Raw genomic sequence first — 24586 nt, forward strand, 5'->3', positions numbered from 1 at the left:
TCTCAGTGGCTTAACAGACTGAGCCACCCAGGCGCCCCTAGTGATTCAACAATTCTATACATTACTCAGTGCTCATCATGATAAATGCAAGGTACATTTTGATTTCTTCGGATTTCTTTTTTCTTTTCTTTTCTTTCTTTCTTTTTTTTTTTTTTTTTTGACTGTTTGGTGGTTTTCAGTAGCATGCTGTTTTATCTCCACATATTTGTGCATTTTCCAGCTTTCTTCTTAGAGTTGATTTCTAGTTTTGTACCATTTTGGTCAGAAAAGATGCTTGATTATATTTCAGTCTTTATTAGGACTTGTTTTGGGGCCTAACGTATGATCTGTCCTGGAGAATGTTTCATGTGTACTTGAAGAATATTAGTTCTGCTGCTTTTGGATGGGATAGTCTCTAGACCAGATGAATTTAATAGGCATCTAATGTATCATATAAGGCTGATGTTTCCTTATTGATATTCTATCTGGACGATCTATCCATTGACGAAAGTGCAGTACTGAATTCCCCTAGTATTGTTATATTGCTGTCTGTGTCTCCCTTTAGGTCTGTTACTGTTTGCTTTATATATTTAGGTGCTTCTACATTGAGTGCATAAATACCTACAACTCTTCTATCATCTTGTCGGATTGACCCCTTATCATCATATACTGCCTTTCTTTGTCTCTTCCTACAGCATTTGTTTTAAAGTCTATTTGTCTGGTATGAGTATAGCCACACCAGCTTTCTTTTGGTTTCCATTTGTATGGAGTATCAAATATCTCTCCCCATCCTTTCATTTTCAGCCTGTGTGCATCCTTATATTTGAAGAGAGTCTATTGTAGGCAGCAATAGGTGGGTCTTTTTTTTTTTTTTTAATTGTTTGAGCCACTGTCTTTCAGTTGGAGAAGCTAATCCATTTACATTTAAAGTAATGATTGATAGGTATATAGTTACTGCCATTTTGTTTTGTTATTTGTTTTCTGGCAGGTTTCGTTTTCACTGTTTTCTTTTGTGATTGGATGACTTTCTTCAGTGGTATGCTTAGATTTCTTTATCTTTGGTGTATCTACCATAAGGTTTTGCCTTGTGGTTATCATGAGGCTGGCACATAACAACTGATAATTTATAACAGTATAAATTTATAACTTAAGTTTGAATGCATTCTAAGGCTCCACATTTTTACTCTGCTCCCCACCCCCACGTTTTATGTTTTTAATGTCCTATTCTACATCTGTTTATCTTGTGCATCTGTTAACTCTTGTAGTCAACAGTTAACCTTCACGCCAGCTTTAGTGGGTGATCCACCATCTTTACAACTTTAATCGAAATTGTAGGATATATCTACCTTTTACCAGTGAGATTTCTATTTTTATATTTGCTACTTTCTTATATTTTCTCTTTTTTGAAGTTCTCACTGGGTTCATCCATGCTTTTCCTGAGTTTGGTGAGCATCTTTATGACGATTTTGAACTCTATCAAATAAATCACATATCTCTGGTTCATTAATGGTGAGGGAGCATGGGGCAAGCTGAGGGCGAAATACAGGCTGGTACCCATTCCCACCCCCAGCTCCAGGTGGGATATGTGTGATATCCTCGGACATTCCTGGCTACCCAAGAACAAAGGAAAGGGGTTTAAGTGCCTGCCACGTGGGAAACTAAGGCAAAAATGAAAAATTAAATTCCCTTCCTGCCTACAGCCCATTGACACGTCCTTGAGAACTGCAGAGTGACCTTTCCTCTAGGAGCTCAGCTACCTCAAGATGACACTTTGCTGGGGACAAAAGAGAATCTTAGCTTAACATTGTCCCAACCTCAAGGATCCTGTAAGTCTACTTCCTTTATCTCAACTGCCCTAAGATCTAGGCTGTCAATCATACTCCAAGCTTATGGCCCCCTGATATACATCTAAAGGGTCTCATGACTGAGGTTTTATTAAGTGGTAATAAACGGCATTTCCCTAGCAACAGCTAGCCCCTCAAGATCCTGGAAACCTTGCCTCCAAAATTCCATAGAGACTTATTTACATAGAGACCCTGATCCCCTCCCAACCTGAGGGTATATTATGAGTTACCTGTCACGACCCTAGTGCAGCTCTTCCTGCCCATGGGTCCTGTCCCCATGTTTAATAAAATCACCTCTTTGCACCAAAGAGGTCTTCAAGAATTCTTTCTTGCCCGTTGGCTCTGGACCCCATGAACCCCCATCACCCCAAAACTTCATCAGTTAAGCACTTCTTCAAGGTTTTATCTTGTTCTTTCATTTGGAACATATTCCATTTTCTTCATTTTCCTTGACTCCCTGTGTTGGTTTCTATGCATTAGATAAAACAACTCCCTCTCCCCATCTTTAAGGAGCAGCCTCATGTAGGAAATGAAACTTATAGTTCAACCCTGCCTTAGCTTTTGGTTGTCGCAAACCTTTGTGATTGTCCAAGCATTGTTTTCAGTGGCCCTCAGTAGTTGAGGGTGTACCAACATCTGTCAGTGTCCCAAAGGGGAGGAGTTCAATCAGCACCTAAACTCAGGCTGATTGGAAACCAGACCCTTAGGCAGTACCTTGTAGAGAATGACTATATAGTCCTGACCATTATGACCATGACCATTATATATATATGTGTATATACATATATATAACTATATATATATATAGTTATATATAGTTATAGTTATATATAGTTATATATATAGTTCTCTCTCTGTATATAGTTCTGTGGGGCTGCCAGCTCAAGTCCCACCAGACGCCAAACCCGGGCAATCTGGAGGTGCCCTCTGGGTAGTAGTCGCAGAAATTAGGGTGTCAGACGAGAGTCCGAGTTCCTTTCTGGGAGATGCTGGCGATCTGGAGCGAGGCAGAAGGACAGTGCAAAGATGGCGTCCAGTGGCCTCCATCCCCAGAGTGCATCTCGGCTGTGTACCAAACCAGAAGCCTGCTCTTGGGGCTGAGGCTCTTGGACAAGCAGATAGGTCTCTCACAAAAATACTTGGTGCGTCTCTCAGTCTGCCGTCTGTGCAGTGCCCTGGAGGTGATAAACAGCCAAGAACAAGCCCCTGAATTGTTCTAGTCCCCTAGGATCCCAGAATGCAAGCCCTGCTGCTCACCTAGGACTAGGCAATCCAGGAGCATCTCCTGGGGGGGAAGCCATGAAAGCTGGGGCACCAGACCCATGTGCAAGCTCCTCTCCAGGAGATACTGGCACCGTGGAGTGTGGCAGAGGGAAAGCAAGAAGATAGTGCCCACCTTCTGTGGGCTCCGGAAAGAAGGACCGCAGGGCCTTGACTGTATGCTTCATTAGAAGCTTGCCCCTCAGTTGATGCCTTAAGATCAGCAAACAAACCTCTTTCACATAAAGTCTGGGTTCCTCTCAACTGGCTGCTTCTATGCTGCTCCCCGGGCCAAGTAAGACTGTGCACAAGCTTTGTAAATGCGCTTGTTCAGGGGTGCCTGGGTGGCTCAGTTGGTTGAGCGTCTGACTCTTGATTCTGGCTCAGGTCATGATCTCACGGTTTGTGGGTTCGAGCCCCACATCTGGCTCTTGCACCGACAGCGTGGAACCTGCTTAGGATTCTCTCTCTCTGCTCTCATAAACTTTTTTTTTTTTTTTTTTTTTTTTACAGCTGTTTTCAGTTTGCTATGCCATTATGGGCATGACGGACATAAACCCCATTGGTTTCCAAAGCTAAATGTTTTAGGGGCTTGTCCCTCAGGTGAAGGTAGAGTGCCCACTGTGGAGGATGAAACCTTTGCTCCCCAGGGGTAGTAAAAAGCTCCAGGTTTTGAGGTCCGTCCAGTTGTGGCAGTCATGCCAGGGTTGGGGTTTCTGGAAAGGTTGTGTTTCCACCTCTCCTACGTGCTTCAGTGTTGGGTTTTTCTTGTTTGCCTGATGTGTAGGCATCACTCTGCTTCTTTGTAGGTTTTTTCCCAGAGGAAGCTGTTCCATATGCAGCCGTAGATTTGGTGTGTCCATGGAAGGAGGTGAGTTCAGGATCTTCCTATGATGCCATCTCGAAGTGGAGCCCGCCTTTCTCCTTAAATAGGGAGTATTGGCCACTGTGCTAAAGTGCCAACTTCTCTTCTGAAGGCGCTGAGCTGAACATGACGGGGAAAACAGAAAAGACAGGCTCCTGGACCTCATAGAACTTACAGGTTAGCAGGGGAAAATGGATATTAATGATTGCATAAGTGAATGACAGAATTGTGACTTCTGTGAAGGGGTACTAAGTAACCAGCTATCTAATAGGAGGTGACAACCTAGTAGGGGGTTGCAGTGGGGCGGGGGGGGGGGGGGGCGTGTTTTATGAGCTCGTTTGAGGCCCAAGACAGGGATTCAAAAGCTCTGGGACCCAGGCACGTCCAAGGACCTGTGTCCACCTTGGTGCCTCTGTTTGTACATCTCTTTGCCTTTTATCATCACTTGCCATGGTCTCCCACCAAACTTCTTCACATCCTGATTCCATGAATGGCTCCTGAATACTCTCTAAATTCCAGCCTCAAAGTTTTAGGAGACTGGCAAATTCATAGGCTCCTGCAGACCTGGGAATACATTTTCCTTGGGTGAAGTGTCAGCCCTGACTCAAGAAACTGAAATGCAGGGTGAGGGTGAAGTGTTAAAAAATATGGAAAAGGTCTGGTAATGAGCATTCATTCATTCATTCAACGAGTACTCAATGTGCCAGATGTTGGGGAGGGTATGGCCTGGGCTGCGTGCTCAGGAACTCGTAGTTTATCAGGGAACACACTAATAAATAGGCGTAGGTGCTAGAAGGTGTAAAAACACGAGGGCCCACTGAGCCTTTCCCAAGGAGGAGAGGCCTGAATGGTAGCCAGAGAGTTGAGTCAGTCAGCCGGGGGAATGCAGGTTGGGCCCACGCGGGTGGCTTGCCAAGGGGACTTGTAGGACGGCGGGGGGAGGCAGTGTGTAGCACAGAAGGGACTTCCTGGGAGCCTGAACGGCTGAGCAGAGATAGGTTTCTGTGCTGGAGTCAAGGGTGAAGGCGTGGATGGTGAGAGAGGCAGCCACGCAGAGCTTGGAAGGTGGGATTGAGCAATGCTTCTCAGATTTTGACATGCATCAGAATCACCTGGAAGGCTCCTTGAAGCAGATTGCTGTGTCCCGCCTCCAGTTTCAGATTCAGTCGGTGCGCATCAGAAGGTGCATTGCCATCAAGTTCCCCGGGAGATACTGGTCCAGAGACCACATTTAGAGAAGCACTGGACTGAAGGCTGAGAGTCAGGGGACCGGCCAGGAGCTCTTGCGGGTGTCCAGAAGTGAAGGGCAGTGCCAGAAGAGAAAGGGTTTTATCGAGGACCAGCCACCGTGCCAATCTCTTTACATATAACCTCCGTGATTTCAACAATTCTCAAATGTCATTGGGATTCTAAAGGAAGCACCGAGAGGCAAAATTCTGTACCCATGGTCAGTAAGTGACTGTGCCTAGGCTAAGACCCAAAGCCTGTTGTCAGCCACACTGGAACTGAGTGGCGATTGCATGGTGGCAGGGGCCGCAGCAAGGTAAGGGAGACAGAAACCTCACGTGACTTCCGGCTTTCTGACTTGGGCAACGGGGCGATAGATGTCATTGCCTAGACCATGTTCATTTTGAGACTAGCGTGTTATGCTTTGTGGGCAAATACAGATAGATGTCCAGTAGACAACTCGATTCACGGGTCTGGGGGCTCAGAAGAGAGGAAAGCACTGTGGGTGTTGTGTTGTGAAACCCACAAGAATAGGAAGCGGGCAGAGGGAAAGGCATGGGGACCCCCCTGAGGAAACGAACAGCCAAGGAGCAGGTGAGGAGGAGGCAGAAGGCTAGGGAGTGGGCAGCCATGATGATGGTAGAGATGATGGGTCCGGTTTGGGCAAGGGGGTGATGGAGACACAGGTGCTGTAGAAGCCAAGGACCGGGAATCAGGTCAGAGACGACAGTTATCAGTGGACTGGTGTTAACAGGAGCCGGGAGGCGGCAGAGGGATGATTAGGTGAGCAAGTAGAGGGAGGAGGCTGGTCAGGATGGCTGTGTTGCAGATTTGTGGGGGTGCACCGTCTCTGGGGTCAGCATCCCTCAGCTGTTTCTGTCCTTGTTCTGGAGCCATACTTAGCTACTACCGAGAGGGCTAAAGTGAGAATTGGAGTGCAAAGTAGAAATGAGCCCAGGCGTCTAGTCTTTTAGAAAGCTTGGAAACATCTGACCCATCAGGAGGCCTGGTTCTGGTACCAGTTTTTTCCGTCACTTAGCTGCTTCCTCTGGAGCAAACTTTTGGCTGTAAAACTGGTTATTCAGTGATCGTCAGAAGGTAGAAATGTTCTGGTGGGAAGGGGATGGGAGGTTCGGAGACTCCCCTTGTCCTGCCCCACCCTTCCTCCAGGTGTGTCGAAGGCGAGGGCCGCTTAGAGCGGTGAGAAGCCTGGCCTGGAATCTACCTGGGGTCACCCCCTGACCCTGACTCTGCCGTGTCAGGCTGCTTCGAGCTCTTTGGGAATACCCATGACCTTCGTTGTAGTGATGTTGGGTTCACTGGTCAACCCTCCAGGGGTGCCAGAGAGCAGACACAGGGGCAGTAGGGGTGGGGACAGCAAATCTGACAGGGCTGTGCCGGTTGAAGCATGGGGAGGGGGTTGGGTGCTCATGAGGGCCATTGTAGCAGTGAAGGGCAAGGTGTCCTCGAGTGGCCAGTTACCACCTGTCTCCTGGACTCATAATCCTGAGGACCTTCTATGTTAGCTTCATCCTAGTTTCCATGTTGGGCGAGCAGATGGCTGTTTTGAAAGATGATTTGCTGGGGCATCTGATGGGCTCAGTGGAGTATCGACTTGATTTCGGCTCAGGTCACGATTCCGGGGTGGCGGGATTGAGGTCTGCGTCGGGCTCCACGCTGAATTTGGAGCTTCTCTCTCTCCCTCCACCACCCTGCCCCACTCACACTGTCTCTAAAAGCGAAAAATTAACTGACTTGCTTACAAGTGCAGAGATCATCCCAGGGGAAAGTGTCCCAAGAGAGGAGGTTAGAGCTGGTTAGACTAAGGTCAGCCCTCCCAGTTCCTCCAGCTGGAGAGGGGACAGCCGATGACAGCCAGTATGCGGGAATTTGCTGGTTCCCTTCCTCTCCCATCGGTACAGCTTGGAAGTGAGCTGCAGTCAAGAGGCATGAGCAATGCATTAAGCTTTCAGAGAGAAAAAAAATATTTGAACTCCTTCTCTGCCTGCCTGTTGACGTACTCGGGTGCCAGAAGTAAGGACTCTATTGTATCTGCTTGAAGCAGGGACAGCCTCGGAGCATGGCTAGGTGACAGCAGGCACACCGGAGTGCTGAGCCCTGAGACTGAGGGCTTGGGGGAAGGGAGGGGGGTTACACTCACTCTTCGAGAACAGGTGTTTTCAGACTTGACCCTGATGTAAACAGCTCTCTCTTACCTTTTTCTTTAAGTGCCTTCTGGCACCTAAGCTCTTTCTGCAATGGAGCTGATGCTACATTAGGAACGAGCTATGTGATAGGGAAGCACTTTGTGATACACGGGCCACCAGACCGTGTAGGCCTGCTTCTCAGAGCTTGGTCTAGAGACGCTTGAGGCTGCTGCGGTGGGGACCCGGGGGCTGTGCCAGCTTGACAAGAGGGTATGGTACTAAGGCACTGAATCCTTCACAGGACATGTGCCTCCGTCAAGGAGCAGATGTGAGACAGCTGGAGTTGCAGCCACACCACTCACCCTGAGGTAGGTCCACAAATGTATCTACTCAGAACAAAAGAGCCAGGGCACAAAGTTCCCCCTCAACAGCGGTTCTCAAACTTGAATGGGACTCAGAATCACCTAGAGAGCTTTTATACAACCAGAGGACTGGTTAGCTTTGGTTCAGGGGGGTCTGGGTTTGCCGTGCCAACAAGTTCCGGGCTGTTGAAGCAGCCAGTACAGGGATGCGCGCAGAGAACCACACTCTGACATCAGGGCCACGAAGGTGATGAGGGCACACGATCGATTCCGTTATAATAGCCATCTTTATTTGTAAAAATCCAGATATAAAATGTATTCTTTCAGTCTTTCCAAGTTTTCCTTTTTACAAAAACAAAAAGGCACATAAAAACCTTCCCCGCTGTCATTCCCATAGACGGTGTTTGTCAGGCAGCCCTCCCCCCCTCCCCCCCCCGTATAGCTACATGCTTCATTCCGGGACGTCTCGCTTCCCCCACATGCTTCGGTGCTTTCCTACCAGGGTAGAGTTCCGAATTCCAAGACTGAAGTACACAAAGAGGGCGTGGGGGGTGGGTGCAGGTGCGTGGTAGGATGCTCCACGGCGTGCAGGACACGGGGGGGCCTAGTAGTAGGTTTCCTTCTCTACCCAGCCTATAGGCAGCAAAGAGAGACAAGACACTTGCAGTAAGTCCTGGCTCTAGGGCACAGTGGGAGAGTGACCTGGGGGTGGGTGACGAAGCCCAGGGTCGGGGGTGGGGGGGTCACTCAAATTCGGCATTAGACCTCAACTCTCTTTCTTTGTTTTTAGAAAGAACATGTTAATTGGGAAGATGGTTTAGGTTTCTGCCCAACTTTCCACTGGATCGTATTTGGTTTGTAGTCTAAAATACGATCGGTTCTGAAACCTCAATGGAGATCGTGAGGATGGGACTGTAGCGTTGGGCAGTTTGCAGCTGGCTGGTCCAATGGCCTGGGCAGAGCCCAGACACTTCAGAGGAAATAAAAGACACAGAAATACCGCCTCTCCCACAACCCTGCTGAAGGTAAGATGAAATTACCGCCAGGGCGTCGCCTGATGATGAGTTTTCGGACTTCGTCGTACACGAAGATGAGAAGAGAGTAGGGGAAGGCACAGAACCACCAGGTAGGTCTGGAAATAGAATCAGGTACTAATTTATACATGAACACAAGTCAAAGAAAAGAGAAACCACATATCACCCAGGACAGTGGAATAGCCTGGAAGGAGGAGCCAAGTACAATCATGGTTAACTATTGAGCCATTAGCACAGAACACACAGAAAGGTCTTAAGAACAGAATGCTGCTCCCTGTGCCCAGGGCCTGGAGAGGCTGAGGAAACCAGACTGCAGACTTTATGAAGGAATCCCCTTTTACAAATTTGGTTTATAGGGTGAGTTGAGATTTTCTGTTGACCATCCCCCCCAGCAAATGGGCATTTACTTTCTTCCCCTTTCTAAAGTGTTTGAGGAACTTGAGTGTGGTATATATATTATATCTAACGTCCTGGCATCTGAAGATAAAGTACTGCCAGAGTAGATCAGAACCATGTATCCATCCCTTGAATTCAGTCAGCTGGGTGCTGAATCCCAGTGCCAGGGAATGAAAAAAGCTGAGCCCTAATAGAGAACAGAGCTTTGGGAGCCCAGCAGCTGCTGCCACATCCCCAGCCTGGAGACAGGCACCCTGGACAGCCCTGTCAAGGGCCATGCTTTCCTGACTACCAACTCCTGCAGTCAACAGAGGAAGGCGTTCCCAGGGCAGAAGCCTGGCAATCTCTTCTTCCTGGCGCTAGAGGTCTTCCTCCACAGCTAAGAGATGATCTCCTTTGGCTCGGTCGCCCAGAGTAACTGAATCACCTTCCTAATTGGGTAGAACCTGTTGGGAACAAACTCTCTAGGCACAGCAAAAGAGGTCCTGAGGCCCTACTCTATTTCAGTGTGACTCTCCAGGCTTTGAGAGAGCTCGGTGGTTCTCCTGGCCTCCTCTTGACAAACAGTGGGCTCAAGCAGACAGAATTCCCCTCGGACAAGGCCTGCCCCTGTTGTACACCAGCTCTGTGCAGGGTGCTGGGGACGCGAAGTCAAACAAGATAGCCCGTGCCTTAAAGATTACAATCTAGGGAGGAGTAGACGTGACCAGTAATACCAAAGAAGGGGTGTACCTGCACATGTCTGAGGGGGGTGAGCTCCAGGGCAATCAGCCCTGAAGGATTACCCAGACTGATGGGGTGGAGGGGGGGCGGGGAACATCCTGACCAAGTACATGTGCAGGGGAAGAGAGTATTGAATTCACCTACAGAAACTTGCATGGCTACAAGAATGGCTACAAGAGAAGGCTAGAAAGACCGCTTAGACGCTAGTGAGACAGACCCTAGACGCCAGGCCAGCCTTGTACCGAGGATGGCTGCAGTGACAAGATGTCAGTGAGGCCCATGGGGCTTGGCTGGGGTCAATGGAAGGAAGTGTCGGCTACAAGCCAGGTGGGATGGGTCTGAGCGAGGCTGGGGAGACTTCGACATCAAAAGCTCGTGTTGTACAGGGGCCACATTCTGTGCCTTAGCATCTTTTCATCAAATGCAGTCGCTTAACCTCAACCAGTGAGTAGACCCCACCCAACACCCTCTGTTTCTAAAAGTACCAGAATTTTTCACATACGGGGGTTTACCACACAGTCCTTCACTGTGTTTTAAAGAGGCCAGTTTGGTTCTGAGCAAAGACCAGCGGTCAGCTTTCTTTGGTCCCCTCTCCCCATGATCCACTTCAAGCCCGCTTCTCCCACCTCCTTCCTGGGAAGGCAGAGGATTCAGAGGCCCACAACGGCTGGGGCCTGTGGTGGGAACACACAGGGGCTAGGGAAAGCAAATCAAGATCTGAACCTGATCCCCAAACCCCAGGGTACATCTGGTCCACCTCTAATGACAACTGGACTGGCGCCACGGGGCACGCAAGCACTCACGCGGTTGGCCGGTGAGCAATCTGGTACCGTGGTACCAGAGCCCGTTTAGCCAAAGCCTGAGCACTGGCCAGTCCTTCCTGATTTCCAGTCCAGAGGAATTCTGTATGCGCCACCCCCAATTCCTAACAATAGTAGCTACTGGCACACGTCACGAGAGGAAACGCTCCACGTCTATCTCGCACTTTGTGGAGGTGGAAGAGGAGCGACTTACTTGAGGGGGTACATCCTCAGGGCCACGCCCATTCCAGGGCAGTAGGAAAGGAAGGCAGCAAGGGCCGTCTCTTCAAAGAGGCCGAATATTAAGATCTTGTTCCTAAAGAATCAAGGGGAGAGAAAGCTTAAGGACATAAACAGAAGTTTATCTTCGAAAGCCATCCATGCGTCAAAGGGCAGATTGAGGTCTCGGTGTAGGAGCTATACTCAGGAACGTGAGGGCAGATGAAAAAAAAAAAAAAAAAAGAAAATCACAATTTGCTTCCTAAATCTCCAAAAGTGAGATTCCAGAAACTGCCATGTGTCAGGTGCCGGGGTTTTGCACGGAGTTGAGAAATCCCCAGACCCTTTGGGTGAGGGCCCCGAGCGTTCCCTACTCACTTCATCCCCTGCTGGAAGACGGAGTTCCTCCGGGTCTTACAGATGACCAGGTCAGCCCACTGCACCACCACGATGCTGACGAAGAAGGCCGTGTGGCAAGTGAACTCCACGATTTTCCTCTGTTCGTACGTCTGGGACACGGAAGGCAGCCAGGTAAGCTCGGCCCGCGGCCCGCACGGCCGGTGGCTGAGTGGCCACCGTCCCCCTCGGCGGCTGGAGGGTCCTCCCACTGGCCAGACCCGTGCTCACCCACTGCTGCCCGTAGCTGTCCTCTACGTCGTTGATCCAGCGGTCATCCCAGTCCACGCGGAGCCCCAGCAGGTGGGTCGGGAGGAAGCCGTTCTCAGCCAGGATCACGAAGTAAGTGAAGAAGCCTCCCAGCGCCTGGATCATCCCTGCAAGTGCGGAAAAACGCCTTTAACCTGGTCTGGGGCATCTGCATGCACTTCACCTGACTGCCTTCAGGGCGGTCTTGGTCACCAGTTGACAGATGACAGGGAGTATGGAGGACCACAGGAACACGTCCCTCACCCAGCGCCCTCTTCTCTTTTTGAGTCACTTTTCAGAGCTTTAGAAGACGACACACAGGTCTCACTCAGAGACATGTGCCCCCCGCCCCCGGCTCTGACTTCATCATCTGCCTCTACCAGGGCATGGCCTTTCAGGGGAAAATGCTTCCCTATGTTTTAATCTCTGCTACACGGAGACTTTTTTCCCCATCTCCTTTTCCCATATTTGAAATAGTGAACGGGGCACTTTCTGACCCAATCCTCCCCCCCTCCTTCCTTTTCAGGGCCCTTCGCTTCTCCCCTGGCATCTGGTCTCGCCACACTGCCCTGAATTCCCCGGGGCACGTCTCCTCCTATGCTCTGGACCTCCTTAAAATGAGGTCTCCGAGACCACCTGTTAGCTCCACCGGTGGAGCAGAGATCAAGCCCGGTGCGGGGTCACCATGTGGTGGTGACCAGCCAGCCAAACTTTCAAGCTCATGCAACTTCGTCAAAGCCTAACTCTCTATCCAAATCCGTGGCCAGTACTACGTACCCCAGGGAACGACTGCCTCTGAATGACCTGTGCCTGGCAAGCTGAGGGACCGCTGAGCCCAGGCTGAAGAACTACGGTTTCCACTAAGAAGTAACTGGGCAGACAGCAGAAGATTTCTTCTCACTCAAGAGGATTTTGTACAAAAAGCTCCCCTGAGTCTCACACTGGGTCCTGGCTCTTGCTAGATCTGAAGTCCCCCAAAGCAAGCCCCTAGGCCGCCCCCACCACTACAGACGCTCCCTGCTCAGTGCCGGTGTCTGGGGACAGTGGCTCACCGATCTGCCCGTAGGCCATGCTGATCAGCCGCTCGTTCACAAGCTTGTCCGTCTTGGGGTTTCTGGGCTGTCTCTTCATGATGTCGCTCTCAGCTTGCTCGTAAGCCAGGGAGATGGCAGGAACCTGGGGGGGGGGGGGGGGGGGGGGGAGGGAGGAGTATAAACGTTGTCAGATACCAGGAAACTGACTTCGTGAACCTTCCTTGCCCTCTCCCTTTTAAAACTGTTCTTTGTACCATGAGATGTTATTACCAGTCCCATCAAAAAAAAGAAAAAGAATCTTCCCTTTTATATAATGTTGCTCTCTGACAAACAGGCGTTGACAGTTGCCTCGGAGAAGGAGTGAGAACACGGCTTCCCGGAGGCCGTGACGCACACCAGTGTCACTACAGCGAGCCGCCACGGCCTCGTGGGCGCCGGCAAGCAGCCGTGGGTGAGACAGGACCTGAGCTGTGAGAATCACTCACCATGTCCGTGCCCAAGTCAATGCAGAGGATGGTGACGGTCCCCAGTGGTAGTGGAATGTTTGCAATAATAAATATCAGGAAGGGGGTGATCTCTGGAATGTTACTGGTCAGGGTGTAGGCAATGGATTTCTTCAAGTTATCAAAGATCAGACGACCTGGGAATGCAAGAGTTTGTTTCACCGTGTGGCTCAAAAGAGATGGGCAGGCTGGAAACGGCTACAGACTGACAGCAATGGGAGGAGTTTCTGGGGGACGCTTTACACATACTGCTCTCACCTTCTTCGACTCCAGTCACAATGGACGCAAAGTTGTCATCCAGAAGAATCATGTCGGCAGCTTGCTTAGACACGTCAGAGCCAGCGATCCCCATGGCAACCCCGATGTCTGCCTTCTTCAAGGCTGGAGAGTCATTCACACCATCGCCAGTCACGGCCACGATAGCCCCCTGTCCGAAGAAGGGGGAGGGGTCTGTAAGAGCCACACAGTCCCCGGGCAGAAGTACCCGAGGCGCTACAGACTGTCCCTTTCCTATGGAGACTCTCTGGGGGCTCAGAACCGGCTCAGCCCAAGAAGCCACCCAGCCACTACTCAACAAGAGAACGGAGGAGTGATGACAAATACCTCCTCCCCACCTCCCCGCCCCAACGAGAGCTCCTCAAACGCATGACTTTGGGGAGATCTCTGGAAAACCCCATTCCTTTACAGGTCTTCTCAAGGCGCGGGATGAGAGTCTCTCCTGGCCATTCACAGCCCCAGTGTAGACAGGAGGAGCCTGTACTGCTATTCCAGACAAGTGTGGGGGCTCAGACTCTGGGCCACAGTGAAGACGTGTGTTGTAAAGGGCATGGCACTGCTAGACCGTTATCAAGTTCCCCTTCCCTCTGGAGCCACGCCCGGGGCATACACTGGCACACAGACGGTGAGTCTGAGAAAAGCCGGGCCCTGCCGTCACGGAGGTCAGAGCCCGGCCCCGGCTGCCCGCTAACCTGTCTCTGGCAGCCTTCCACGATGATAAGCTTCTGCTGAGGAGAGGTCCTGGCAAACACGATCTCCGTGTGGTACTTCAGAATGTCATCCAGCTGCTCGGAGGTCATGTCCTTCAGGTCGCTTCCGTGGACCACGCAGGCCTTGGCATCTCTAGGATCGGGATAGGAAAAGAGGTCACCCAGTGCTTCGCCAACATGATGCTCGTCACCGAGCGGGGCTGTTCTACGATGCGGAACACTTTGTAAGCAACGTAAAGCCAGAGGGAATTTTCCCCATCAGGTGAAAGCGATTCTCTGTGTGGTATTCTACAGGATACAAAGCATCTTCTTATCTATTCCTTCCATTCAAGGATCACAGACACCTGGGGGGCAGCCTGCCTGTCATTTTCCTTTCCTGGTCTTTATAGAAGACGCACTGAAATAACAGGACCAAATTCTAGACAGTAGAGCAAACCCTCTAATAGCCCCGAAGTAGGTGAAGGGGTCCCAAACTTTAACGAAACATCAAAACAATACTGCTTTATCTCTCATCTAATTTACCGTATTGCCGAATTCTCCATGTTTGACCTACTTGGACAAGTGAGTGTGGCCCTAGAAACTGACTTGCTGCTAGGTTTAGGTGGTATGATCTGCGGTTAACAGCGGGGAATCGGAAGCCCGGCCGCAGAGCATACTTCAGGACGAAGCCTCAGCTTCCCTGCTCTGCCAAGTGGGAATAATAGCTACTTTAATACATTATTGCGCCAAGTGCTTAGAACCGTAAGCACCACCTAGGGGCTGGCCAAAAGGACTCACTCTCAGGGCAACCCTCCCGTGGAAGGACAAGGTTGCCTTCTGGAACCATAGGGGCAATCCCTATTCAGGAGCAAGCCTGGAAGCAAACCATCGGAGACCCAGGGTGATGACTCCCAACTTCCAGCATTTGCACATTCAAGGCAGACCGTGCTTCGAGCTTTCTGCCTCACCTGGGGTTCACCTGGCTCACTGGGATGTTGAGGCGGGCAGCAATGTCTTCCACGGTCTCGTTGCCTTCTGAGATGATGCCCACACCCTTGGCAATGGCTTTGGCCGTGATGGGGTGGTCTCCAGTGACCATTATCACCTGAACAAGAAACAGGACAATTTAGCAAAGGCAGCCGCCAAGCGAAATGACCTCAAAGAGAGTCTTCTGTAAACAGGCACGAGGAAGTATTAAGGATTACTCATCTTGGAAGATCAAAAGGAAAGAATGCAAACTTAAATTGATACAACAGTGACTAACCAAAAATATAAACACAAACGTGTGTTTACAGAAAACACGGAGCAATAACCAGATTTAATCTTGGTACATGTTCACACAGGATACATGGTATCTGCTTCTCCTTCACACAGTCACATAAAAAACTCAAGCTTACTAAAACTAGCCATGAAAAGAAAGGAAAAAAAAAAAAAGATAAAAATCTGATGCGGATCACACTACAGGCAAAGGTGCCACATACTGCTGGTCAACAATCCCCAAACTGGCCCAATTCGGGAGAGAGGGTAAGTACGTAAAAGGAATTCAAAATGGTGACTGCACTTTTTTGACCCAAGGATTACATTCCGAAAAATATACTTAAGAACGCAATCCGAGTGGTGGGGGAGTAACTTTTCCAAAGCTTTGAGGGGCAGTCTCACTAACGAGAATGAAAAAGTGGAAACAAATCAGAGAGCCGGCACCAAGGGAGACGACGCGCCCCGCGTCGGTGCACCCAAACAACGTTCCGGGGCTTAGGAAGATTCAGAGGACACCGTCCCTTAAAAAACCGGTTGACTGAAAGCAGAGAAGACGTGCCATGCACTGCCAAGCATTTCAAAACGTAAAACCTTGCTAAGTCGTTTGCTCTTTTTAAATATTATTACGCTTCCATTTCTTTCCCCCAAAATGTGTGTGTGTGTTTTCTTTTAAACTCGCCCGCCATCTACTGATGATACCATTTTAAAACAACTTGGCCCTTTCTGGTGATAACTGAAGTGCTGGAGGTAAGACACTCATCGGCCAGGTGAGAAATCAAGCTGGCCGTGTGGCTCCCGTGGCACCGAGCAGGGCGCCCCGGGGCACTAAAAGCTGATGCCAAGGAGGCACCCTGGGCTCCACCTTAATTCCAGCACTTCGGCATTTGCCCACGGCATCGGGAACAGCAGCCCGAGGAGGATCGATCATGGAGATGAGCCCCACGAAGCAGAGGTTTTCCACAGGGAAATTCACATCATCAGTGTCAAACTGGAAGCCTTCAGGAAACTGTTCGTCTGGCAGATAAAGGTGGCAGAAACCTGCAAGGAGAGCAGGCAGCCCGTGAGGACCTCACTGACCAAACAGGCACAGGACAACAGCAGCTGGCTAGTCAGACAGTCTGCCTCCGGCTCCGTATATAGTGGGAATTATTTTTTTATAACAGAATGAGGCTTTATTTAACCTTTATGAATGATGTGGAATCACCGGAAGACAAAACATGCGAATGACAGAATCCATCATCAAGCCTCAAAGGAAGAGGCATTGTCCAATGTGGAGGAGACAGGTGAGCCCCAGGATTTCAGGCTTCTAGACCCGCCGCTCAGGTACTCAGATTTGGCAAAGCATGTAATTATTGGTCTCTGCTTCCTTTTTAAAAAAATTTTTTTTGTTAATGTTTATTTACTTTTGAGAGAGAGAGAGAGAGAGAAAGAGAGAGGGAGAGAGCGTGAGTGGAGGAGGGGCAGAGAGAGAAGGAGATAGAATCCAAAGCAGGCTGCAGGCTTTGAGCTGTCAGCACGGAGGTTGACGTGGGGCTCAAACCCACAAACCGTGAGATCATGACCTGAGCCAAAGTTGGACGCTTAATCAACTGAGCCACCCAGGTGCCTCATCTGCTTCCTTTTTTAGGAAAAAAAAGAAAAAATCGAGCCCACATCTCTGCTCGCTATTCCTTTAGTATTACTGAGCACCAGGGTATGTTAAGAAAGACACCTCAAAATTAGATGAAGGAGAAGGTATGAACCAGAGTATGGAACTAGGCAATCAGTTCTGAGTAACTAAGCTAAGGAGAACAGGAAGAATTACATAAGGAACTTTCATCTGTCCACCTCCAAAATATCACAAATGCCACCGTTTCAGTTACATTATACAATCAGTGAAACGTCCTTCTGATCTGCACCGGCTCTGATGTGGTAGGAAGGACAGGCAGCATCCTAGGTGAAAAGTTTACCGTTAATCTAATTTGTGAGCTGACGCATAAGCTCTGGTGTAAACGCACAACCATTCTGTGCCAGTCAGGAAACGGTTTTATTCTGGAAGCCCTGGCAATTCATTTTAATTCCATTAAGTTTGTAGGTCAGGGTCATGGCAACAAAAGTTTGATAATGAAGCTCTTCTCCCCGATCTTTCTTCCCCGGGCAAACAGAACTGACCAGCATGAGACCAAAGGTCTAAGTACAGATCAGAAGCAAACCAGCAGGAATTTGCTGCTCACGGGCCCAATGCACCAAACATTTCCCCAACCCGGCCCTTGCGGTTTTCAGAACAAGGGGGAGGGGGCAGATCGAGGAGGAGGATTCCTCCCGAAAGGCTTCGGGGAGGTCAGCACAACGTGCAGACGCAGACCGGATGGGTGGCCGTGCCGCCGGCTGCCCACTTACCTAGCACACGCTCTCCGAGGCCACCTAGCTCCAGGTAGGCGTTCTGAAAGGCGTCCTTCAGCTCCTCGTCTAGGGGCTGCTCCTTGCCGTGCAGGAGGATGGAGCTACAGCGGTCCAGGATCCTCTCCGGGGCGCCCTTCATCACCAGCAGGTGCCGGGGCTCAGACGTGTTGGGGTTCTTATGGATAGACAGCTATAAAGGATAGTGGAGACGTGAACGCCAGGTGGCTGGGCGTCGTTGGCCCGAATGAGGAGCACAGCTCACTTGCTCCTGGGTATCGGTCATGAAAACCACCAAGACCTCCTACATCTGAACTTTTGGGGTCTCCCACCTTGTAGCCTGCTTTGAATGCTACCAAAAAAGCAAGCATAGTGACCCAGCCCAAAATCCCTGGCACGGGTTCGTATCTAAAGCTTTCCTGAAGGGACAGTGGCAACAACGATGGGCACATCCTTGGACACCCAGCCCCCTCCCCACCCGCCCCCTCCAAACCCTTCGTAAGTATCCCAGAGAGCCCCAAACATTTTAGGGGAGGTTTCATTTAGCCTAATGATACGCAAATAGATTAGCACTTTCTATACGCAGCCTGGGGTAAAACTTAAAAGCTTTCATGAAGTTTGAATAGTTCGGTTTTAGGAAGCGTGGAAGCTTGTGACATTTCAGAAAGGTCAAACAGCCCTTCTTCCAGCTCCCGTGCCTCCCCGCCCACCCCCTCGCCCACCCGCACCGACGCCAGGTGACCTGGTACTTGTTGGTGGAGTTGAAGGGTATCTCCACGATTTTGGTGTATCTGTCTCTCATCTCCTTCACAGAGCCACAGCACAGCTCAATGCATTTCAAGAGCGCGGACTCCGAGGCGTCGCCTGCAACTGCCCGCTGTGAACGCAGACATCATTCTTAATTAGCCTGAAACGCTTCACCCAGGCACCACGGAAAACTCGGTGTAACCCGGATGTACTCTGCTCGTGTCAGAAGTGGAGGACCGGGCGGGCGAGGCAGAAGCAGTGCTGTTGGCAGGGACGGACCTCCCTGTGCTCAGAACCCCCGCCGGTCACAGCCCTTCAGACACACACCCTAGCTGCCTCCTCCCGTCAGCCCTCCTTCGTCATCCCATATCCGGCTTCTGGTAGAAAAGGGGTGCCTCGAGGGGTCCCCCACCCTGGGGAAGACCATAACACACGCTTCCAACCTACTTTAGCCTTTTTTTTTTTATCTTCCCCTGTTGCAAAGTCTCAAAGCCAACACTATTCCCAAACACATATTTCTGGTTATGAATCTGCAAATACCAAGTGAGAATCCAAATATTTACAGCACCTCCAATGTAAAAGAAAATCCCTTAGGTGCGTTCCCAGGACTGGGGGCAAACGTGTCAAGGGCAAAACAGAGAGCTTTAAACATAATTCAACTGTGCAAAATTATCTGGGCCTGAATGGTGTGAACTGAAAGCTATTATTAGCTCCAACAGTCCTATAATCAGCTAACATCTTAAGTTCAAGACCACACTTGAGGTAACACATACTTCTTTCTTGTGATATACTACGACACATGTAGGCTTTGACACACTACGAACATTTGGACTTGTAGCCAACTTTTATATAAATACTTTAGAACTCGGGACGTACAGGACTGCACATACAAGTGTAGCCTCGTTTAAGAAGAAAGGTAGTCAGGTTTGGTAGGAAATGTGAAATAAGTGGGATCATTTTTAATAAAGGCCAGTTAGTAAAGCTGAACAGGACTGCGTGCCTTTTGTGGGGGGCAACCCCTGAAATACTCAGAAATACACCCCATGCTCCCTTTTCTGGCACTTTTAAACTGGGAGAGGTCTGATACCTGTTGAGTTCTAAGCTCAAAGCCTACAAAATTTCCACTGTGACGCAAGGAAATACAGGAGGCAGGCATCTCAAGTTTTATCCCAGGAGAAACACCCCTCTCCCCAAATCGACATCAATTCAATGCCAAGAACATCTCCCTTAAAGGACAAAGGGGTCCTATCTTCACAGTGGAAGCCATCTCTGTTCCACCTAAGTGAGCTTTATCCTCTTTGACAGCTTGGTTCCCCCTCCCCCCCCCCCCCCGAAACACCCCAGGCAGCCTCACTGAGAACAGGCGAGCCCGGGGGGCCTTGCACATGCCTTCCTCATCCTACCAACCCCATGCTCGGCTCGTGACCTTTCTGAGGCTGTGTCTCCACTGGGCAGCACAGTGAAATCACAGCCATTTCCCAATTCCCATGGATTCCATGAGGCTGAGCTTAGTTCTGCATCATCAGTAAGCAAGCGAAGAACAAATAAGATAAGAGAAAGAGCTGAGCTATTTTAAGAAAACACACGGCTTAAGGGATTTATTGGAATCTAGTGTATCCCGATATGCAAATGCAATCATCCAGTCACAGAAGCAGCCCCTCCCTCCCTGCTAGGTTAGGTGACACTGTAGAGGAAGAGTGGATTTTGTTCGTTTTTTCACAGTGAAGACTGCCTCCCACCTCTGGTCGGTTTTGACCCTAAGTCCCTCTTCTCTAACCTCTCTGAACCACAGGGTAACCAAGGGAATTCCGGATCCACGGGCAATACAAGCTACACACAGCAAAGCATCACACGGGCCATTCCGAGTGTTGCACGAGGTACGGTTGCGTTACGGAACACAAAGGTCACGCGCTATTAAGGAGAACACTCTCGGGGGAGGTCTCGGGTGGTATCTACACCCCCGCAAAGCAGCCTCACCGCTAACAGGAACTTCTGGGCATACCTTGAGGATAGGCAGGTTTTCCTGGTTAGCCTGAAACACTGCCCTGTTACAAAGACCCGCGATCCTGGACAGAGCGAGCCAGGTGGCTGAACTCTTGTCGAACGACACACCTGACAGAGGCAAGGAAACAAGAGAGGAAAATCACGCATTCAACTTTGTACACAAGTCCCGTAAAAGGTGAAATGATGACGTCTCCTTTCCCAAGTAATGAACTCATCAGGCTTTTGGGCAAAGTCAAGAAAAGTCTAAAACCCATGCCCACGACTCCTTACCTAACAGTAAAAAAACTAAAACCAACAACCACTTTAAAAAAAAAAAAAAAAGAAGCCATGTGAACAGGTGGGGCCAAAGCGTGGGGCAGCCCCCCTGCACCTACCGCTCTGATTCTCTGTCGTGTCGGCTTCGTGGATCTGATTGTCGAACCACATGTGGGCCACTGTCATCCGGTTCTGGGTGAGAGTTCCAGTTTTATCCGAGCAGATGGTGGACGTAGACCCCAAGGTCTCCACGGCTTCTAAGTTCTTCACCAAGCAGTTTTTCCTCGCCATGCGTTTGGCAGTGAGGGTCAGACATACCTAAACACCAGGAGGAAGCAGAGGACTTCAATCTCGACCAGGAGGGAGTCTTACACCAACTCTGGCTACATCCTAATACGGAAGAAGTTTGTCTGAAGTTAAACCTCTCCAGCCATCCTGTGAAACGCGAATTGTCACAGGACCACGTACAGAGAGGGCTTTCTCTCTCCGCCCAATAAAGCAATAGATGAAGTGAAAACAACTAGGATTTACCACACTGTAGTTCTCCCACTCACCCCCAAATTCTTCGTTACACTGTTGTGGGTCATGTGGTAAGGCCGAAACGTATGCTTGGGGCTACTATCTCCCACGGAAAACCATGCCGAGGCCTTCTCGCTGTCTAACCCTACCATGTGGCTCTGAAGAAAAACTATACACACACACGTACGATCAGACATGTGGTCGGCAGCCGCTCTGGAGAGGGCAGGGGAGGAGTCTCACATGCAAGCTGGTCTAAGAGAGAACGTCGCCTTCCCCAAGCTGCTCACCGTGACAGTGGCCAGCAAACCCTCTGGCACGTTGGCTACAATGATACCGATGAGAAAGATGACGGCCTCGAGCCAGGTGTACTCAAGGATCAGAGAAAGAATGAAGAAGGACACACCCAGGAACACAGCCACACCCGTGATGATGTGGATAAAATGTTCAATTTCGGCAGCGATGGGGGTCTGGCCGCCTTCCAGCCCGGACGCGAGTGTTGCGATTCTTCCCATCACCGTGCGATCCCCAGTGTACACGACAATGCCACGTGCGGTGCCTTAAACGAGAGAGGGAGGGGGAGTTGGATATACCTCGCTTCACCAACGAGGTCACGGAATCTGCGTGGTTACCTGGCACGGTTAAGAGAGAGACACAAGCCACACACGTTTTTAAGGGCTCGCTCTTTGGTGGGGGGTACGCTGTTTCACAGACCGGCAGAGGGCTTTCTATCCGTGAGCAGAACAGCTCCAAAGTCCATGCCAGCCTAGCATGGCCAACAGGAGATGTGTGCTGGGGGTGGGGGAGCAGGACAGACCGCCCACAGGCTTCCTGAACCTTCCTGCCAGCGAGTGAACCGCATCTGCTGTGCTTGACCACAGGGGTCAGACACGGAGCCAGTAAAGCAAGAAGAGAGACGACGTCTCTGGCTTTTGTCGTTGTGGCGAATGCCTGAGACAGACACCGTGCTGCGGATATGAACGGGGGCCTCCAAAGGGCCTACCTTCCACACAGTTGGTTGAAAAGAAGGCGATGTTCCTCGTCTCCAGGGGGTTCTCATTTGTGAAGTCCGGAGACCTGGTCTGGGGCTCTGATTCGCCAGTGAGCGAGGAGTTGTCCACCTGCCCGCGAGATGGGAGGGCTGTGTGAGCGCACACCGGGCCCCCCCCACGCACCCCGCCCGAGCCGCGCGGGCCCCGCTGAACCCACCTTGCAGCCGTTGGCAGATATGATTCTGAGATCGGCAGGGATTCGGTCTCCTCCTTTCACTTCCACCAGATCCCCGACTACAACCTCCTCGGCATTGATGCTCATTTTCTCACCGTTTCGAATCACAAGGGCTTGCTTTAGAGGCAGAAAAGTTGACAGCGTTCAGTCAGAGAAAAGCGACTACCGACAAGGGCAGGGTGGTGGTCACACGAGAAAGCCAAATTAGAAAATGATCGCTGATGTGAATTATCCGAGTGCATGACGAAGATTGCTGATCTTTCTATTTATACAAGCTATAAAATCTCGCTCATCTGGAGGTGGCTCTCTTGTCCCCCTCGGGTGCTCTGTCAGGGTATGCTCAGAAGGAAGGCCATCACTTCCTGCCGGGGGTCTAAGAACAGGTGTGGTTTTGGGTCGGTGGGGGGGGGGGGGGGGGGAGGTTTCTCTCTCTCTGACGGAGTCACTAAGTACTCGGGAGCCTTAGCCTCACACTAGTTCACACCCGTGGGGCTGCCAACGGGGAAAGACCAAGCAGCAGGTACCTGAGGGACCATGTTTTTGAAGGATTCCATGATCTTTGAACTTTTAGCCTCTTGATAGTAGGAGAAACACCCAGTTATGATGACGACAGCGGAGAGGACCACGCCAAGATACAGCTGGAAGGGAACACACAGGTTAGAACCGGGGGCTCTCCGTAAGGAGCCGCGAACATTCACGTAGTTCTTGACTGAATACAAAACAAATCTGTAACAGAGAGGTCAAGGCTTCAGGAATTATCCAATACAGAACTCGTGTCTTCACATTCAGCTTCCCAGAGACCGTGTACAGGAGTGCCAGAAATGGGGTCCCAGGGACTCGGTCGCTCCACCTCGACAAACTTTTGAAAATCTTTTAGGTGAATCAGTTTCTCCCATTTTATGAAGACAAACATGTTTCTGAAACAATGTGTGGGGGCGCCTGGGTGGCGCAGTCGGTTAAGCGTCCGACTTCAGCCAGGTCACGATCTCGCGGTCCGCGAGTTCGAGCCCCGCGTCGGGCTCTGGGCTGATGGCTCGGAGCCTGGAGCCTGTTTCCGATTCTGTGTCTCCCTCTCTCTCTGCCCCTCCCCCGTTCATGCTCTGTCTCTCTCTGTCCCAAAAATAAAAAAAAAAAAAAAAAATGAAACAATGTGTGACTTCTGAGGGATGGCCACCACACATCTCTGGACGTGTATTATGTGCCAACATTAAAGGCTGTGCTCTGCCGTGTGAGTGGCAGCCGGACCCGGGCCGGGACCTGGGCAAAGCCGCCTCGTCACAGCAGCGACATGCAGGATAGACCTCCAGCCCAGAAGAGCATCTAGAGGGCCGGAGCTGGAGGGAGAAACCGCAAATGAAGAAGAATGGATGGGCCTTGACGGCCCCAGTTGCTAACCCTGCTTTTCCCTCGTGCTTAAAACATCAGCCAACCAGCGGTAACCGGTAGAAAACTGGCGGGTGGCAAAGACCAGGAGAATACTTTGTGCACACTTTGTCATCTAAGTTAGGAACTACAGAACTCACATTATCATTTTGAGGTTCCTCTTCTGTGGCGGCCTGGATGCCGTAAGCTAAGAAACAAAGAATCGCTCCAATCCACAGCAACATTGAGAACCCCCCAAACAATTGCCGACAGAACTTGACCCATTCGGGAGTGGTGGGCGGTGGGGTGAGGGCGTTGGGGCCGTCTCGGGCCAGGATCTCAGCAGCTCGAGCGGTTGTTAAGCCCTGAGAAGCAGAGGGATGGATACACGTAAGACACCCTGCCCCGGCCCTTACAAGAGAATATACCCACCTGATAGCTGGAGAACTACGATAATGGGTTCAGGAGGAAACCAAATTCCCCAAGCTACAGAGCCTGTAAAACCCGGCCAGTTCTGATGAGGACTCCCCCCACCCCTCCCCCCCGCCCCGGGCCAGGCACAGCTGCCCAAGGAAGGTTCCGGAGGACCCCACAACATCCACACTGAAATTCGTTTTAAACTGGTCCATGAACAAATCTGAATCCAGTCTGATCTCTTCTAAATTTAGATAAGGGACTCATGCCAAACTGCGTTTTTACCAAAAAGATAGAGCAATATTAATTCATTAATTCATTTATTTTTTTAAAGTGTATTTATTTTGAGGGGGAGAGAGCACATGCATAAGAGCAGGGGAGGGGGGGGGGGGGGGGGGGAGAGAGAGAGGGAGAGAGAGAGA

General features: G+C 50.4%; 1 protein-coding gene across 1 annotated transcript in view; it reads right to left on the reverse strand.

The window, feature by feature from the left end:
* Window positions 1-7952: 7952 nt before the first annotated feature.
* The window catches only part of ATP1A1 (ATPase Na+/K+ transporting subunit alpha 1), a 30129-nt gene continuing 13495 nt past the window's right edge, over window positions 7953-24586 (reverse strand). The window contains exons 4-23 of the mRNA XM_049618373.1: window positions 23912-24115; window positions 22913-23026; window positions 22371-22505; window positions 22165-22282; window positions 21452-21720; window positions 20765-20963; window positions 20389-20498; window positions 18382-18516; window positions 17640-17832; window positions 16123-16298; window positions 14972-15108; window positions 14007-14157; window positions 13297-13465; window positions 13021-13175; window positions 12554-12677; window positions 11484-11629; window positions 11235-11365; window positions 10852-10953; window positions 8725-8816; window positions 7953-8317 (exon numbers count right to left, since the gene is read on the reverse strand). Of these exons, the coding sequence (XP_049474330.1) occupies window positions 8289-8317; window positions 8725-8816; window positions 10852-10953; window positions 11235-11365; window positions 11484-11629; window positions 12554-12677; window positions 13021-13175; window positions 13297-13465; window positions 14007-14157; window positions 14972-15108; window positions 16123-16298; window positions 17640-17832; window positions 18382-18516; window positions 20389-20498; window positions 20765-20963; window positions 21452-21720; window positions 22165-22282; window positions 22371-22505; window positions 22913-23026; window positions 23912-24115 (2889 nt within the window). The 3' untranslated portion in view covers window positions 7953-8288. The remainder of the gene's footprint in view (window positions 8318-8724; window positions 8817-10851; window positions 10954-11234; window positions 11366-11483; window positions 11630-12553; window positions 12678-13020; window positions 13176-13296; window positions 13466-14006; window positions 14158-14971; window positions 15109-16122; window positions 16299-17639; window positions 17833-18381; window positions 18517-20388; window positions 20499-20764; window positions 20964-21451; window positions 21721-22164; window positions 22283-22370; window positions 22506-22912; window positions 23027-23911; window positions 24116-24586) is intronic.

Source organism: Panthera uncia (genome assembly GCF_023721935.1).
Source record: "Panthera uncia isolate 11264 chromosome C1 unlocalized genomic scaffold, Puncia_PCG_1.0 HiC_scaffold_4, whole genome shotgun sequence".
Lineage (NCBI taxonomy): Eukaryota > Metazoa > Chordata > Mammalia > Carnivora > Felidae > Panthera > Panthera uncia.